Raw genomic sequence first — 16,373 nt, forward strand, 5'->3', positions numbered from 1 at the left:
TTTTTAGCCTGTTAACTGACCTGTAGAGCAACAAGGATGACATTATCCACAGGCAACGGTGGTTAGCAGTGGGAAAGCTTGACTCTGCTGCATATTCAGCAGGCCCCCATCTGTCCTGTGCAAAGTTCAAGGCGTGTCTCAAGAGAGCCTGAGTTGGCTCGCAGTAATTAGAGAGCGGCTGTCTGGCCCACAGGGCCATTATGTGTATGCCCGTCTTACAGACTCCCACACTGAACCTTTCATACCACATGGAGGTTGGGCGCTGCAGCCAGCTTCCAGCATCACTCTCAGGATTTGCACTGGCATACAGATGAATGAATGTCAATCCTGGGTGTGTGGATGATAGGCCGCCTCAAATGACTCTCATGAAACAGAACAGAGGCTGCTGGTATTGATATTTTTGTTATAATCTTTTTTCCACTGAGTTCTTAGTAATTTATTCACCACTACTGCTTTCTGTGTTTCCACACATGTGCACGGCTGCTGATTCATAGGTGTTGTTCCTATGTGGGTCGCCGCGGAGGGGGCCCCCAGGCCATATCCATCGGCAAAAATTGTGACAAATTTGGCATTGTGGTGCACGAGTTGGGTCATGTGATTGGCTTCTGGCACGAACACACGCGACCTGATCGAGATGAGCATGTCAGCATTATCAGGGACAACATTCAACCAGGTAAGATCACAGGGCTAGCAGCAATCCCTCAGCAATAATGTGTGAGAAATACAGTGTACATGGAGAGACAAAATTTTATTTGCACATAGATTCTGGGTAAGATTGAAGAAACGGGAGAGAAAAAAAACACCCGGAGGACATAAACTCGTCTCCAGCCTTCACTGAAGTGTTTTTAGATCTCTTGAACCACATAAAGTTAATCATGACCATCGGTATTCACCTTTAACACACATAAGGTTTCACAGTATGACTCAGTTTCATATTTCAATTGTGATTTCCCCTTTTTCTGCCCCTCAGGACAGGAGTATAACTTTCTAAAGATGGAGCCGGGGGAGGTGGACTCTTTGGGAGAAGTCTATGATTTTGATAGTATCATGCACTATGCCAGGAATACATTCTCCAGGTACGCACCAGGCCAAGAGAACATCTATAAGCCTCAAATATGAATGATAATCCTACATTAGGTCAGACCGAGGCGTTTCCCCTCACTGTTGAGACCTTTTTGACCCATCACCTTGTTTTTCATTTCTGCTCATAATGTGAATGTCTAGATCTGTATTGCACAAGGACTGTTTCAGCAAGCTACTGATGAGTAAAATGGCTCAAATCCCAAATCTTGGTAAAAGCAAAGAATGGAACTCAGAGTTCTTCCCTACTAATAAATCACTTGAAGACTGTTGCCTGAGGTAATCAGGTTTTAAAATTCCATGCTGTTAGTCTGATTTTACTCTGAATAGTTTTCTTACTGTTTGACTTTAGGTGCGAAGAGGCGCAAAGTGGCTTACTGGGAGCAGAAGGGTCTTAGGTGGATCATCAAACTACTAAAGCTTTCATTCCTGAACAAGGATCTCTCTTGCTTTTTCTGACTTTATTTTGGCAGGGCTGCTTTTTATTGCAACACTCAGTCTTAACATTGAATAGACAATGGGGGAAAGTGAAGAGGCAGAATGTAATTTATGTCATATTTGAACAAGATTAAGTTTCCTATTGCTGTTTTGGAATTTCTGAGGGTCAAACGATAATATACTTGGTGTATGAAGTAAGTTTTAACTAGAAATTGGATGTGTCTGGATCTAGTTAGCCTCTTCCTGTCAGACCCTAAATGGATGTCTCTAAATTGATCTGCTGTCTTTGTTTAAGTAGTTTTACTTGTGGTATTGCCTAAAATGGCTCAGCAATATCCTTTTACACTTTGTAAGATTAGCATTAAAAGAAAAAAAGTCAAATTGTTTGTCTGGGTTGTACTAGCTCCTTCCCACATCATGTTCAAATTAAGACTCCTCACCTCAGGCCCTGCTGCAGCAGCAGCAGCAGCTGTTCCAGTAAAGCAGTGTTCCTTCCATGTTGCTGAGCTAGCCCAGAAACAGTAGCCCTGCTTAATCATAAGAAAAAATATTTTGTGCCACTTTCAAGGCTCTGGGAAGTTTCTTGTAAAAGTTGTGCCATAAACCACCTCGTTATGGTCCTGTAAAGCTCTTTGAAGAGGCTTCTGTGATGAGTTGATGTCACCCTGGGCTACTGCAAGGACTTTCTTGTGAGTTATTTCTTGCGAAGCATTTTTGCACCCTCATATGCTCAGGTCTTGTAATAAATGTGTTGCTGCTAATTGTGTTTTGTACACCATGCACAATTTATTGCATTTTTACATGCCTAAAGGGTAAATTGGTTCACATTATTGTTCTGACACAAACTGTTGGATACTGATAACATGTTGCTTAGAAAACCTCTGCTTGTACAAGCAGAACTGTTTGTGTCATACTTCAGATAGCACAGCCTCATTCACTACTCCCTGATGGATGCTACAGGAAGCCCTGCCCAACGTGGTGCTGTCATTCAGCACCGTATAGGGGTGTTATGCTGTTAGATGATGGACCTTACTAGAAAAATCCACATAAAAAGCAACAGACAGGGCGCCTGACTCTAGTAATATAAAAGTGTGGTTATTTGCCAGCTGGGTGACTGCAAAGCCTAAATAAAACTCTGGAGAGATGTTGACTCTTGATTTGTAATTACAAAAGCTTCACTGCAATCACGGTAAAGTGGACTCTTGGCAGCTTGGCCACATACAAGCTGTGATAACTGCACTTCAAATGATTATTAGGGTTGCCTGCTGATGTTACATTCAAAACTTAAGTTTTGTTTATGAAAACTGCATTTTTGCTCCTGGCTTTGTTGGTTGAATTAGCAGTAGCAGCTGCAGGAACAGTCGCTCCAAATTTGCACTGTTCTGCCTATGGCAGTTACGCTGTGACAGCACTCAGTAAGTCAGAGCTGGTGTAATGTGATCTCTGGGCACACAAACGTCGAAGCAAAAAAACAAGTAAGCCCAGACTATGATCATTACTACCTCAGTCTGATATAGGAACCAGCTGTTTGCTGTTCCAACTCGGCCTTCTTTGTCAGCTGAATATATATATATTCCACACCACTGGTTCTCCTGGTTTACCCTCTCAGTGTTGTGGCCTCTTCCCAGATCTACTGCGACGTCTGGTGGCAAAAAGATTCTGGGAAGCAGAGAGGGAATCTTTGTGTAAAAGGAGTCTGAGGCTGGATGTAGGCCAAAGCACAGAAATTCCTGTCTGGCCCCGTGTATCTAAACTGCAGGTTGAGAATGCAGTTCACGCAGAATAGAGCCAAAATAATCCTCGCTTTTCACAGAGTTTGATTTTGTTTAATTTTAGTGTTGATTTCTGCACAGGAAAATGAAAGAACAGGGCTGTAGGAACATCTGGTGTATATATAGACCACGAAACATTATACTCCGCTGCAACTGATCATTGTTGTTTTAAGGAGTGTTGTAGAGAAAGATTTTAGCTCATATTGGATTTCACTCAGTTCAGCCCATGTAGTGTTGCCTGTCATAGGCCACGATCTGGACTTAACCTTTTAATCTTTTTGGTTTTCACTATGCTTTACAGCTTGCTGCACAATAGGGCAGTCCGGTCTTTTTTGTTATCCACCCTGCTCTGTTTTCAGTCCAGCTCTGTTCCTATCCTAATTTGTGGAACTGTACTGATCAATACGACTGCTTAGAAATAGAAGAATGGCCGCCACTGTTGGAGAATGTTTCACACAGCTGTATTAGCAGACGTGGGGCTCCTGTTAGCTTTTCTCAAGTCACTCCAAGCACTTTTTCTCTAGCGCTGATTGGCTGATTTACCTGTGCCAATGTCACTCTTTGTTGCGCCGTTGTTAGTCAGGGTATTTGCTCTGTGTTTTACAGTAAATCACCGTGGGAAGCAAGGGCCTTTGCCGCGGGTGTTGTTCGGAAGATTTCATGGCTTGTCTTGATGTTGTGCTGTCTCCTGGGGACGCGCAGGATTGATCCCATGCGTTTTGTCTGGCTTGTGTTACCAAACTCACAGCTCAGCCTGCCCCCCCCCCCCCCCCCCCAAGATTTTTTTTTGGGACGGGTGCATGGAGCATTGCCAACTCAAATAGAGACTTGCCAGTGGATCCTTTGTTTGTTCTGACACCGTCTTGAGTGGCATTTTTTATTTTTTTTTTCTTCCAGCATCCACCATACAGGCTCCTGGAGGCTCACAGACATACAGGCAGGCAGAGTCTGAACTGTTAGCTCAGGCTGCTCTGTTTGCACATGCTTGGAGTTGATAGGCATGTCACCATGGGAACAGCCAGGGAGCCAGGTCATTTCTCTCTGATACTTTGAAAAATGAAGATGATAAACTGGCAAAGTGCCAAATGAGGCAGCGCTAAGGAGCAGAGACTTTTGACTATTTTATAGCCATCAGATTTTTAACCCATCACTTACCTAGTTTTCATTTTGAGCAATAATGTTGCCAGTGTTCACAGATCATGCAATTTGTTTTGATCGCTCAGTAACTTTGGAGAAGGACTCTTAGTTCAAGTCCACGTGTCTTGCAAACGTGTGAGTGAAGAACGATCACTCTCAAATCAACCATGTGACCTCAAAGGAAGATTGTGAGAGACCACAACTATCTGCCAGATGTGCAGATTTAAAAGAATATCAAAATAGACATTAAATGAAAATGATTATGTATGATACATTATGAGATTCCCAGTTTACACACACAAATTTAAAATATTATCAAACTTCATTTGATTTAAATTATAATGAAACTTTGTAGAGAATTAGAGGTGATAGGTGGAAAAGTGTATCAAGCATATTTTTACTGGCTACACACATTACCAGAAGTTTATTGCAAGAAAAGAGTTTTCTGGGTGTTGTTAGATTACGAGCAGCTGGGTTTGTGTCCTTAGCACGCATTTATCCAGATGTGCATTATAGAAGAAGCTAGATGACGTACCTTTTGTTTCCTTGGTATTGATATCAGAAGTTTCACACGTATAGTATTTAGACTTTGTAATTGCAAATGTGTATTGGTGTTCTGGAGCTTTGTTTAGATGCCAATCCAAAGACAATATGAGTGTGCGCTTTCTGTGTCTCTCTCGTGTGGTTGTTGCATTGACTGAATTTTTCTACAGACCACATTTTTTTTTGCTTTTTCATAATGGACGTTGTTCTTTTGAATCTTGGTATTTAGAAACCTTAATCCTTAAGAAACAGTTGATACTGGTGAAGATTACTGTGATTTATTGCACTAATTGATGGTATAATAAGTTAATCCCTTAGCACACGTGTTTTGCATCATGTGTGCATGTTGGAATGTCTTGCAGGATTGTGAGCATGCAGTCTGGTTTTCATGCAGTATTAACACCTATCTCTCTCTCTCTGAATAACAGAGGCATTTTCCTGGACACCATCCTGCCACGTTACGACGTGAACGGAGTGCGCCCATCCATTGGCCAGAGAACCAGGCTTAGCAAAGGGGATATTGCACAGGCGCGCAAACTCTACAAATGCTCCAGTAAGACCAAAATGACAGATCCTGTCTGCTATGGGTTTTCCTGTCTATTTTTGCAATTGTGCACAACATAACCCTGAGAGAGGTCCATAGCTCCTCCTGCCTTCCCCAGATGCGGCTCACACTGTTTGCATCTACTATTGATGTGGTGTGGTTCCTTGGCTACAGCGTCCGAGTCTCCCAAGCTGGGAGGAGTGTAAACACAACCCAAGGACAGGAAGTTTTCATCACTCTTTCCCAGATAAATGCAAAAGAACAGCTTGTCTTGTGAATGCAATGGTTAAAGGAATTTCTATTGAGACGGCAGTCATGTCTACAAATCATTGTTTGTACAATGTAAACTGTGTAGCCATGCTCACAGCCTGATGCTTTTCTGGATCACACAGTTTGTTTTTGCTTTCAGAGAGGAGGGGGGGATTAAATGCTGATGAGATAAACAGAATATCTGATATCAACAGATGCACATTAAAGAATAGCCTCCTTCCTAATACATCTGATGTCAGACAGTTGATTTCAAGTTGAGTCACAGTAGCTGAGCCGCCAGCCTCATATAAAACACAACAAATAAACTGTGGCATGTCACCAAAGATAGACCAGTAAGTATGCTTTTAGAGTAGAACTTAAATTTTTTTACTGTAAATAGATACGTGTGTGTCAGTGCCAGGGTTCTGTCTTTTTAATCACAGCTATCTTAGCCTCCTGGGGAAGAGTGGATGATGTGGCGCACGTTGTGTGGGATGAGGTAGTGAGTTTCTCCACGTATTGTAGGAAAAAAAGATCCTTAAAGAGCCACAGATCTCCTATTCAAGCAGCACTCCTGGGAGCTTTTGTCATACCTGTTGTGTGCCTGTGTGCTGGATATTGGTTTAAGATTGTCAGATCTCTGCCAAGCATTATCACACACTGCTGGTAGCTCAGGGCTCCTTGCTTTGTTGCTTACACACAATCCTAAAGAGAAACAATTAATCCAAACGGGCCACAAGATGTTTTCGTAACTCCTGCTAAATGCAGCCCAAGGTAAAAATAGCCCAGAGGTAATTGTGAATGCATAAACGGTTCTGAAGAATGACAACTGAAGCTACCCGAGTCGTTTCTGTTATTTCCTCTGTGACTTAATTAAACACATCTTTCCCCCACTTGGCAGGAGCCTCCCTCTATCCCTCTTTGAGGCAGTGTATTTGTGTTTGGATCCTCACACACTTGAACACTTAAGTTTTCCAGTCATACTAAGGGCTTTTTTCTTCTTTTTTTTCATTCTTTTTTTTCTTTTTCTCTGACAACTCATACATAATGCATCACATCATCAAGGGGGCTGGGTTATTTATAGAGGGCCAGGTTTATTTTCAGAGGACGCTCGGAGATCGTGTCTCGCACTCTATTCCATTTTGTGTGATCATCATCTGGAGTTGGTGGGGGAGGGGATGTTGAGATGCAGGGTTGTGGGTAATAATATCAGCAGATGTGCCTTTGAACATAGAAGAGCTGCCCTTTGTTTCACATCCAGTGTTATAATTCCAGCATCCAACATCTGTGTCTGTAGCGAGCTTTTATGGAGTTCAGTTCAGAGCTTGAAAAGTTGTTTTCTGGAAGAGACTGATTGGCAGTGTGTCGCACTGATGGCTCAGGCCTGACATGCTGCTCTGTGTGTGTTGTGTCCGTGGATAGGATGTGGGGACAGTCTCCAGGACAGCAGTGGGAACTTCTCCTCTCCTGGCTTCCCTAACGGATACTCAGCCTACATGCACTGCATCTGGAGAATATCAGTCACACCAGGGGAAAAGGTACGAGCATATGGAAAGTGGCAGATCAGCTTTGAGATTCTTGAAAGCAACAACCACTGACTGCCTATGTGGCCTAATTTCTCTTACTAGACATTACAGGAAAGTTTCAGGAAGAAAAAAAAAACTTCAATCCTAAAATTCCTCTACAAATACTGTACTTCTTTAGTTATCATATTTTAAAGTTTTGCAATAAGAGAAGAAATTTATTATTTTTATCATTTTTTTCCAAAACGGATTGGATTATTTTATGAATAATTATGATTACAATGAATTGAATTCCAATTGGCTTGAATTGGACTTTATTTTCTAAGTGCCTTGATATGACATTTGTTGTATTTGGCGCTATATAAATAAAAATGAATTGAATTGAATTGAATTGAATTTTTCCAAGCATCCTCAATATCTGATGTCTTGCTGGATATTTTATCAATGCATATTCCTTCGGCTTTTGTGTTTTACTGCAGTTGAGTAAAATTTGTCTTCTCTCGACCATTTCTAAAAAGATCACGTGTCCACCAGTTTTCATTTACTTGCAACAAAACTTTGATTACGTATTATTCTTCTAAATCTATTTTGCCCACCACAAGGAAATTACATCATAAAATACATGTTACAAAATATAGCTGAATTTCCCCTTTTTTTTTTATGGCATTCAATTAATTGAAATGATTTCAAAGTGAAAATTATTTTTATGGAAAAGTGTGGCTCTTTTCTTTGTCTCTCTTTGTCTGCTATAAATAGCAACACTTTTTTTATTTCAAGGAATTATGAAATTTCTTTTTTATTTTACATACATTCAAAAACAATAATAATAGGAGAGCATAACATCTAGTTTTGAGCTATACTAATACTACATAGACCAAACGGTTATGGAGAATAACTTTTTTTTTTTTATCATTATTTTTCGTTGAGTTCTGCATTGTGGCCAAGTTGGCGTGGAACAACTGTAATATTTATCTGAACATCTCTCGTATATGACTTTTGGCCCTTACTGTGTCAGTAATCACGTTTTCTTCCTTTTTAAGATCATTTTGAACTTCACCTCCATGGATTTGTACAGGAGTCACTTGTGTTGGTATGACCATGTGGAGATCCGAGATGGATACTGGAGGAAGGCGCCTCTTAAAGGTCAGTTTAACTGCAGACGGATACCCCCCTCATACACTTTGTCATACAAGGACTGACAGTATTGACAGGGGAAGAAGGGTTTATGTATATTTGATAAGTGTACAGAGCAGCACTTTGATCTCGGGTTTTCACTCTAAATCATATAATCTATTAATTTCACAATCATTAAATCAGAATACATTGTACATTGTACATTTAGTTCTTGTCTTTTTTTAATACTATTGAGCACGGCTTCTCACTTCCTGTTTCATCATCGCATAATACGTTTCTGTGAGCATTTAGAGCTATTGCAGGTGTCATGATGATCTAATCTTTGATTACGTTTGTGTGTCCTCACCTGTGACCCAGGCCGTTTCTGTGGTGATAAGCTGCCTGAGCCAATCATCTCCACTGACAGTCGACTGTGGATTGAGTTCCGCAGCAGCAGTAACTGGGTGGGAAAAGGTTTCTCCGCCGTTTATGAGGGTAAGCACCCATACACTACTCTCCCTGCACCCAGTCCCAGCATGTTACTCAGCTGACTGAATTCATAACCAGTCACACATCCAGCAATGTGCCTAGGCGCTGAAGCAATATGCACAGTTTTTGGCTCTTGTGCTGCCGCTGTGTCAGGCGCTTTACGCTGCATTAATCAGGTTTTGGCTGGCCCTCACATTCAGCCCCATTGTTTCCAGACCAAGCAAGGAATGATGTGTATATATGTGTGCAGGCATTTGCGTAAATCAATGAATCAGCTGTAAGGGCGATTTCTTTCACAGGCGTGTACTGATGATATTGCTCTCGAAGGAGCTCAGTGTTGGTTTTTATTGTTTTTACTGTCTCATGCAGCCATCTGTGGCGGGGAGGTGAAGAGGGATAATGGCCAGATTCAGTCCCCCAACTATCCCGATGACTACAGACCCAATAAAGTGTGCATATGGAAGATTTCTGTCACACAGGGCTACCATGTGGGCCTCACCTTCCAGTCTTTCGAGGCACGAAAATATCATGTCTTATTTACTGAAATAACATTTGTTTCTTCTTTTGTGGATTTTTCATCTTTATTTTTTTAAATTCCAAACACTCTTCCTTTCTTTAGATTGAGAGACATGACAGCTGTGCTTATGACTACTTGGAGGTGCGTGATGGGATGTCTGAAAACAGTCCTCTGCTGGGTCGCTTCTGTGGCTACGACAAGCCGGATGACATTAAAACCAGCTCCAACCATCTGTGGATGAAATTTGTTTCAGATGGATCTGTCAACAAGGCTGGCTTTGCAGCCAACTTCTTCAAAGGTGAGGGGCCAAAGGGAGCAAACGTTTCAGAAAAAATGTCAACATCTGTATATGTGACATGTTCCGGGAAGCCCTCTGCCATACATTTGTTCTGCTTGCACCTTTTGCTTCTGTGCAACAAGTTTTTCCTGGCTCTGCTGTTGCTTTGGAGGGTTTCTCTTGTAAGCTATTGAACCAGGGGGGCCAACTGAAAGGGCCCTAACATATCTTTGTGTTTCCAGAGACGGATGAGTGCTCCAAACCGGACAACGGTCGCTGTGAGCAACGCTGTGTCAACACACTAGGCAGCTACAAGTGTGCCTGTGACCCAGGCTATGAGCTGGCTGCTGACAAGCGCAGCTGTGAGGGTAAGTACAGGGAGGACAGTCAGCAGCCCTGCTCACCATGTCATTTACATCCTAAAGCACTTTACACTGTTAGCCACCCAAATACAATAAGTACAGTCATTCACAAATGCCTGAAAAAATGCCAGCAGAGATGGCTGTGCTGGCTGGGCATGGTCTTTTGGAGATTTGTGATAGAACAACGCAAGCTTTATTTTTGTCTCAAATTATAGGTTGTTATTTCAGAGCTAAGTGCTAGTTTACAACCTGGGCCATATTACCACTTATCCCATTTCTGCCCCTAGAGGAAGTCAGACATAACTTCAACTTTGATGTACGTATGAGTTTAAAAAATGTAACCATTAACGTTGTCCCAAAAAAAGATTTAAAAAGAAAAGTTGAATAAAGTTCTGTTCTCTTTGTTAAAATGGAATAATAATGATAATAAATAGGAGATGCACTCACATGCTACCATTATGCAAGGATATGGTATCAGTAAAGCATAAATAATGCTTATTAACAATATGTATGTATTTTTTTTATATATATATAGGGTCCTATATACATATATATATATATATATATATATATATATAGAACTGAAACTATGTTTATATGCTGTAAAAATAAATAGGTCTGGATGTAATGCCCTTACATCTATAGGTAGATATTGTTTATTGTGCATATGGAAATCCTCATAATCCACGTGTCTACACAGCTTTTGTTGCAGCCACAAAGGTGTGCGTTGCATAACTGATACAAAGCTTTCTTGGCAGGAAGGTCAGGCTGTCATCAGGGTAAATTAAAAAAAAAAAAAACAGTATTAACAGAATACTGAAAATATATTTCAAAGGGAAATGTAACATTTGGGATGTACTACTAAAACATGGTCATTTCATGTATCTTTTAGTCGGCACATCTGCATCTCTCTCTGTTACATCTCTAACTGTTTGTCCTCGTCTCCTCCCTTTTTGTGTGTTCTACCCAGCTGCCTGTGGAGGCTTCATTACGAAGCTGAATGGCTCGATCACCAGTCCAGGGTGGCCCAGAGAGTACCCTCCAAACAAGAACTGCATCTGGCAGTTGGTTGCCCCCACACAGTATCGCATCACTCTGCTCTTTGACGTCTTCGAGACTGAGGGCAATGACGTGAGCAATTGGGTTATTATGAATCGACACGGGGTGGGTTTGTTCTGTTTTCTTCCTCATTGCCCCACATCTCTTCTCTGTCAAATATTTTCCACTCCTGTGTTTCATAATTAAAAACCAAACAAAATGTCCCAGCCTTCTCACATGCTCCGTTTCCATGCACAGGTTTGTAAGTACGACTATGTAGAGGTGCGCAGCGGACTCTCAGCCGACTCAAGGCTACATGGGAAGTTCTGTGGGACAGAGAAACCAGAAGCTATCACTTCTCAGTACAACAACATGCGCATTGAGTTCAAATCAGACAATACAGTGTCCAAAAAGGGCTTCAAAGCCCAGTTCTTTTCAGGTGAGTTCTCTTGCAGTGTTTTTATTTTTCTCTCACGTCACTTTGACAGAGCTGCGACTGTCAAAGTGAAGAGCCACAAATGTGTCCTCTGTTCTTCCTCAGACAAAGATGAGTGCTCTAAGGAGAACGGGGGCTGTCAGCATGAGTGTGTCAACACCTTTGGGAGCTACAGCTGTCAGTGTAGGAGTGGTTTTGTGCTGCATGAGAACAAGCACGACTGTAAAGAAGGTATTTCACCACAGATTTCCATCTGTTTGATGCGCTGACACTTTTACCTGTATGGTTAGTGAGGGTATGCTGAAATTTGAGCTCAGTCTAAATGTTTGGCTGTTCTGTATTAGCTGCAGAGTTGTGTTCAATCAGTGATGTATTTCTTTTTCTTTCTTTTGTTTTTTTTTTTACAGCCGGCTGTGATCACACTGTGAATAGTGTAAGTGGTATCATTACCAGTCCCAATTGGCCGGATAAATATCCCAGCAAGAAAGCATGCACCTGGGCACTCACCACAACTCCAGGCCACCGCATCAAAATCGTATGTGCCACTTCCTCCTGCTCTCGTTGATAATTTCACTTACCACTTGTGTTTATTTATGTGTGCCTTATCAGATATATTGTACTGTTAAATTTACTAGGGACATCTGTGTTTACTGTTAGAAACTGTTACAGTAATTACATGATGATATGTGGCTCCCCCTTCTGTTACTGCCTGCACTTTTGTTCACTGTGCTGCAAATGAAGAGTACAGATCATAGAATTACAAACAAGTGCTACAAGTATCTGTTTTTAAATGACTTCAGTCCTCCACTCAGAATTTTCTTATGCAGCATATAATTCATTGCTATAAAACTATTATCTAAAAAAAAAAGAAAAGTCTAGAATATGTCAGTGTCCATTGCTTAATCTCATTCATCATCTTGTTCTCTGATAGGCTTTTAATGAGCTTGACCTGGAGGCCCACCTGGAATGTGCTTATGATCACATTGAGATTTACGACGGGCGAGATACAAAAGCAAGCTCCCTCGGCCGCTTCTGTGGCACCAAGAAACCCTCACCCATCACATCTAGCAGCAACAAATTGTTTATTCGTTTTTTCTCTGATAACTCTGTGCAGAAAAAAGGCTTTGAAGCTTCCCATTCTGCAGGTAAGAATGTTATGACAGAAATCAGTTTGACTTCTAGACTTAATGCGTCAGTTTAATGCATTAATAGCTTAGCAGGAATTGAGTAAATTTACTAAACTTCGTATAGCATGTTCAAGGATCCTTTGTATACGTTTGAGTCTAGACTAAAAATCTTTTTTTTTCTTCTTATAAACTTGACTACACTTAACTGTCCAGAGTGTGGAGGTCGTCTAAAGGCTGAAGTCAAAACCAAGGACCTGTTCTCCCATGCCCAGTTTGGGGATAATAATTATCCCGGAGCCTCTGACTGTCAGTGGGTGATTTCGGCTGAGAAAGGCTACGGCGTGGAGCTCATCTTCCAGACCTTTGAGATTGAGGAGGAGGCTGACTGCGGCTACGACTACATGGAGCTCTTTGATGGAGCTGACACAAAGTCTCCACGGCTGGGACGTTACTGTGGCTCAGGGGTAAACAAAAAACTAAAGTCTATTAATCTCTCCTCTCTGAATGTCTTGTTAGAAAAACATTTTAGCCCTTTATTTTGTTTAAAAGTGTAACAGGAGTGTTCAGATGAGTGTTTTGGGATTACATCTGCTCTTGAATTACTTATTTTGGTTGTCTGTAATTGTGTGACTTTTTGAACCACCCAAGAATTTTTGATTCCAGTCCATCCGACAGTTAAATCGCTTAAAGATCCTCTGAGTTTGGGAGTGTTGCTGTGGAGGTGGTTGTAGGTCAACACAAGCAGTAACTCTCTTGGTGTTGAAAGGTCATCAGAGATTCCAGCATTGGATTAGAATTGCAAAACAATCGTTTAATGCTGATATTGCTTTTAGAGTGTGGAGCAATGAGGCCAACAGGGATTAGAAACACAAGAATCTTCAGGTCAGAGAGCAGTTTGATTCAATTTACATGCTTCATTAATAAGATCCGGCCTCTTATTCCTCCATTTTCCTATGAATCATCTGCTTGAGGGGACATTGCACCCTCAGTACCTTTGGGAGCAGCTCAATCAAGTTTCCTTTTATAAAACAGGTTGAAATAAACTGACATCGTTCAGTCCAAAGTAGGGTGAAAACTCATTTATGGTGCGGGGAGACTTTCTTTTAGCCCCAGGCTTTTTCTCAGCAGAGGCAGACCTTATCTGGGTGTACAATAAAAATGGTTGGCTGCTTTCGTCTTGCGTTTTAAATCCTCTTTGCCGAGAGTTATGTGCCATTGTAGATACAGTATATTTTTAATGTTGACTGGCAGCTTTAATCAGCGGTCTGGTGTTTTTACAGTCTGGTGCCGCAGCTGTGGCTGCTCTCATTTTGCATCACTTGTCTTTGTCAGAGCCACAAAGCGGCTCACTGAGGACCTTAAACAACTAATTATTTTTTCAAAGTGATGTTTTAAATTAATTTTCATATGGTATTCTGACAAAGCAAGGTTAAGTTGGATACTTTCTTTTTTTTTTGCTCACATAAAACAATTAACTTCCCTTTTGCTTTACTGGAAACAGTTTTGCTGGAGTTATACTGAAGACAGTGTTGAAATATATGAAGTGCTTTGTGTTGTGTGGCTCTAATCGGAGCTCTCTGCAGTGACACACCTGGCCCTAATCATCAGGGTGTTTTTATATCCTTGATTATCAGCCAAATCCTGAGTCAGAGTAAAGCTGCAAGGGGTCGGTCTGAACCCTAACCCCTACACACCTCTGGCTGTGACAGAACAAGCAGTCAGAGGCTGGTCTTCACTGTCACCGGTTTGACCTCAGTTTCAGCATGTGAGAGGACTTAAGTTTTTATTGGAGCGCAGTCAAACGAGCAGAAAGCCACAACCACTAATGACTATTTTGCTTTGTCCCTCCCTACAGCCTCCAGAGGAGATCTACTCAGCCGGTGACTCCATTGTGATCAAGTTTCGCTCTGATGATACAATCAACAAAAAAGGTTTTCATGTCCGCTACACCAGCACCAAGTTCCAGGACACACTCCACTCTCGCAAGTGACCAGTGGGGGCCGGAAGGGGCCGTGCAGGGCAAAGAGGCAAACGGAGGGGCCCCCAGGGGAGGCGCCAGCCCGATGCTCGGAAACCTTCGGCCACCAAGATCAGTCGGGCACGACACAACAGCCGCAAGTCCACCAACCGCACCTCAGCTCCTAGGGGCTCTAGCTCCCCCCACAGACTGTGAGGAGTAAAGCCATTCTGCAGTACACCTTGTTTTTACCTTTTTATGGTTAGGTTTGGGGTGGGAGGGTGAACGACCGCTTTAGGCAGACAACAGGGGAAGATTTATGACCCAGTCCCCTCCAGATGTTTTTTTTTTTTTTTTTTTTTTTGATTGATTCTATTTCTTTCCTTTTTTTTTTTTTTTAAAACATGCCTCCCAATGAGAGGCACAAAGGAAAACAGTGATATCTCAGGACCTGTTGGAAGGCAGGCATCAGCTGGACAGATCCCTGCTTTTGTCGGGCCAGACCACCACATCCAGGGGGAGGAGAGGAAGAGAAGGGGGAGTATGGGAACATATCCTGCACTTCTCAATAATTGCTCTCCTCTCCACACTCTCTCATCTATTCGGTTCAAGGATTCCTGTCCTTAAGAGGATTGAAAGGACTCTACTTGAGATTTTGATACTGTATGTCAGTCAGTTGCATGTAATCACAAGCCGAGAAGGAAAATTGTACAGTGACAACACCAGCATTTGTAATTGGTATTGTCCTGGCAACCAGTGACAAGATTCTCGTTGTTACCATTAACAAGGAAATTAAGGAAGCAGTTATCTTATTAAAGGACTAATAAATGAAATGTGGTCCATGTTTTCTGGTTGGTAATCGCTTGCCTGATGACTGGCTTTTACTGTACCTCCATGTATAAAGTAATGTGTTTGATCTTTCAAAGGGAACATGTGCTTTTCTCAGCTCGAACCAGTTAGCACTTTACAGTGAATTGTTCCAAAATCATGAGCTTGAAATGCAATGCCAGTTCATTCATTTTTAAATGCATTTTATCTCCTATTCTCTTTTTTCTTTTTTTATTGCTCCATCTAGTTCCTCAGGCATACTTGAACATTGTGTGTGCCCTGTAACGTGGGGTAAAATAAAATATGACTTATGTTTCAGTGTCGATTTACAGTTCTGATGTAAAGTAATTTCTCTCCAGAGAAAATGCCTTTTCTTGGTACAATTAAGTATTTCTCAAGAACCAAATGAGCCTGGCTATTTATTGTTATAGTGATTACATAAACAGTATAATGTAAAGGTGGAAAGATGCTGTTGAAGTTGGCTCCATCATTGCCTTCTCATGTATAGCCACTGGTCTATGTTGAATATACTTTGTTGTTCACTCACTCTTTCTCTCCATTTATTTGTCATTCGACACCATGTCGTATGAACTTTCAGTTTGAAACATTTATTTGATGTCTAACCTTTATTCACAGGATTAATTCGGACCTGCACACCAGTTTTGTGACATTGTAGGGATACCATCTTCTGGAAGTGTACTGACTTGCTAACTGAGTGCATTCAAGGACACGCGTGAAGGTAACAGAACTTAGACGGTAATGTAACCACCACTAAACACGGGAAAACAATTCTAAAGTGTGAATTAGTATCACTTAGACTATCTGGGAATTATTGTTTATAGACAGAGCTTGTGATTTCTGACTACAGTTGGAGTGCACTTCCTTAACCACTCTAAGGATTAATTCCTTTACATGTAACCACTCTCTTCCTCATTAATTATTC

The 16,373-nt window shown here is 41.5% G+C and overlaps 1 protein-coding gene across 2 annotated transcripts in view; it reads left to right on the forward strand.

The window, feature by feature from the left end:
• bmp1a (bone morphogenetic protein 1a) overlaps positions 1-15,976 on the forward strand; it is a 30,231-nt gene extending 14,255 nt beyond the window's left edge. The window contains exons 5-20 of one of the 2 annotated variants that reach the window (XM_075468668.1): positions 495-673; positions 971-1,076; positions 5,399-5,523; positions 7,186-7,301; positions 8,327-8,429; positions 8,778-8,894; positions 9,258-9,403; positions 9,508-9,703; positions 9,925-10,050; positions 11,015-11,175; positions 11,341-11,521; positions 11,624-11,749; positions 11,926-12,053; positions 12,450-12,663; positions 12,859-13,109; positions 14,501-15,976. In XM_075468668.1, coding sequence (XP_075324783.1) covers positions 495-673; positions 971-1,076; positions 5,399-5,523; positions 7,186-7,301; positions 8,327-8,429; positions 8,778-8,894; positions 9,258-9,403; positions 9,508-9,703; positions 9,925-10,050; positions 11,015-11,175; positions 11,341-11,521; positions 11,624-11,749; positions 11,926-12,053; positions 12,450-12,663; positions 12,859-13,109; positions 14,501-14,635 — 2,410 coding nt within the window. In that variant the 3' untranslated portion in view covers positions 14,636-15,976. Of the gene's footprint in view, positions 1-494; positions 674-970; positions 1,077-5,398; positions 5,524-7,185; positions 7,302-8,326; positions 8,430-8,777; positions 8,895-9,257; positions 9,404-9,507; positions 9,704-9,924; positions 10,051-11,014; positions 11,176-11,340; positions 11,750-11,925; positions 12,054-12,449; positions 12,664-12,858; positions 13,110-14,500 lie in introns of both variants that reach the window. The other variant, XM_075468670.1, reaches the window with a different exon arrangement.
• The last annotated feature ends 397 nt before the right edge of the window (positions 15,977-16,373 follow it).

Source organism: Odontesthes bonariensis, chromosome 6 (assembly GCF_027942865.1).
Source record: "Odontesthes bonariensis isolate fOdoBon6 chromosome 6, fOdoBon6.hap1, whole genome shotgun sequence".
Classification (NCBI taxonomy): Eukaryota; Metazoa; Chordata; class Actinopteri; order Atheriniformes; family Atherinopsidae; genus Odontesthes; species Odontesthes bonariensis.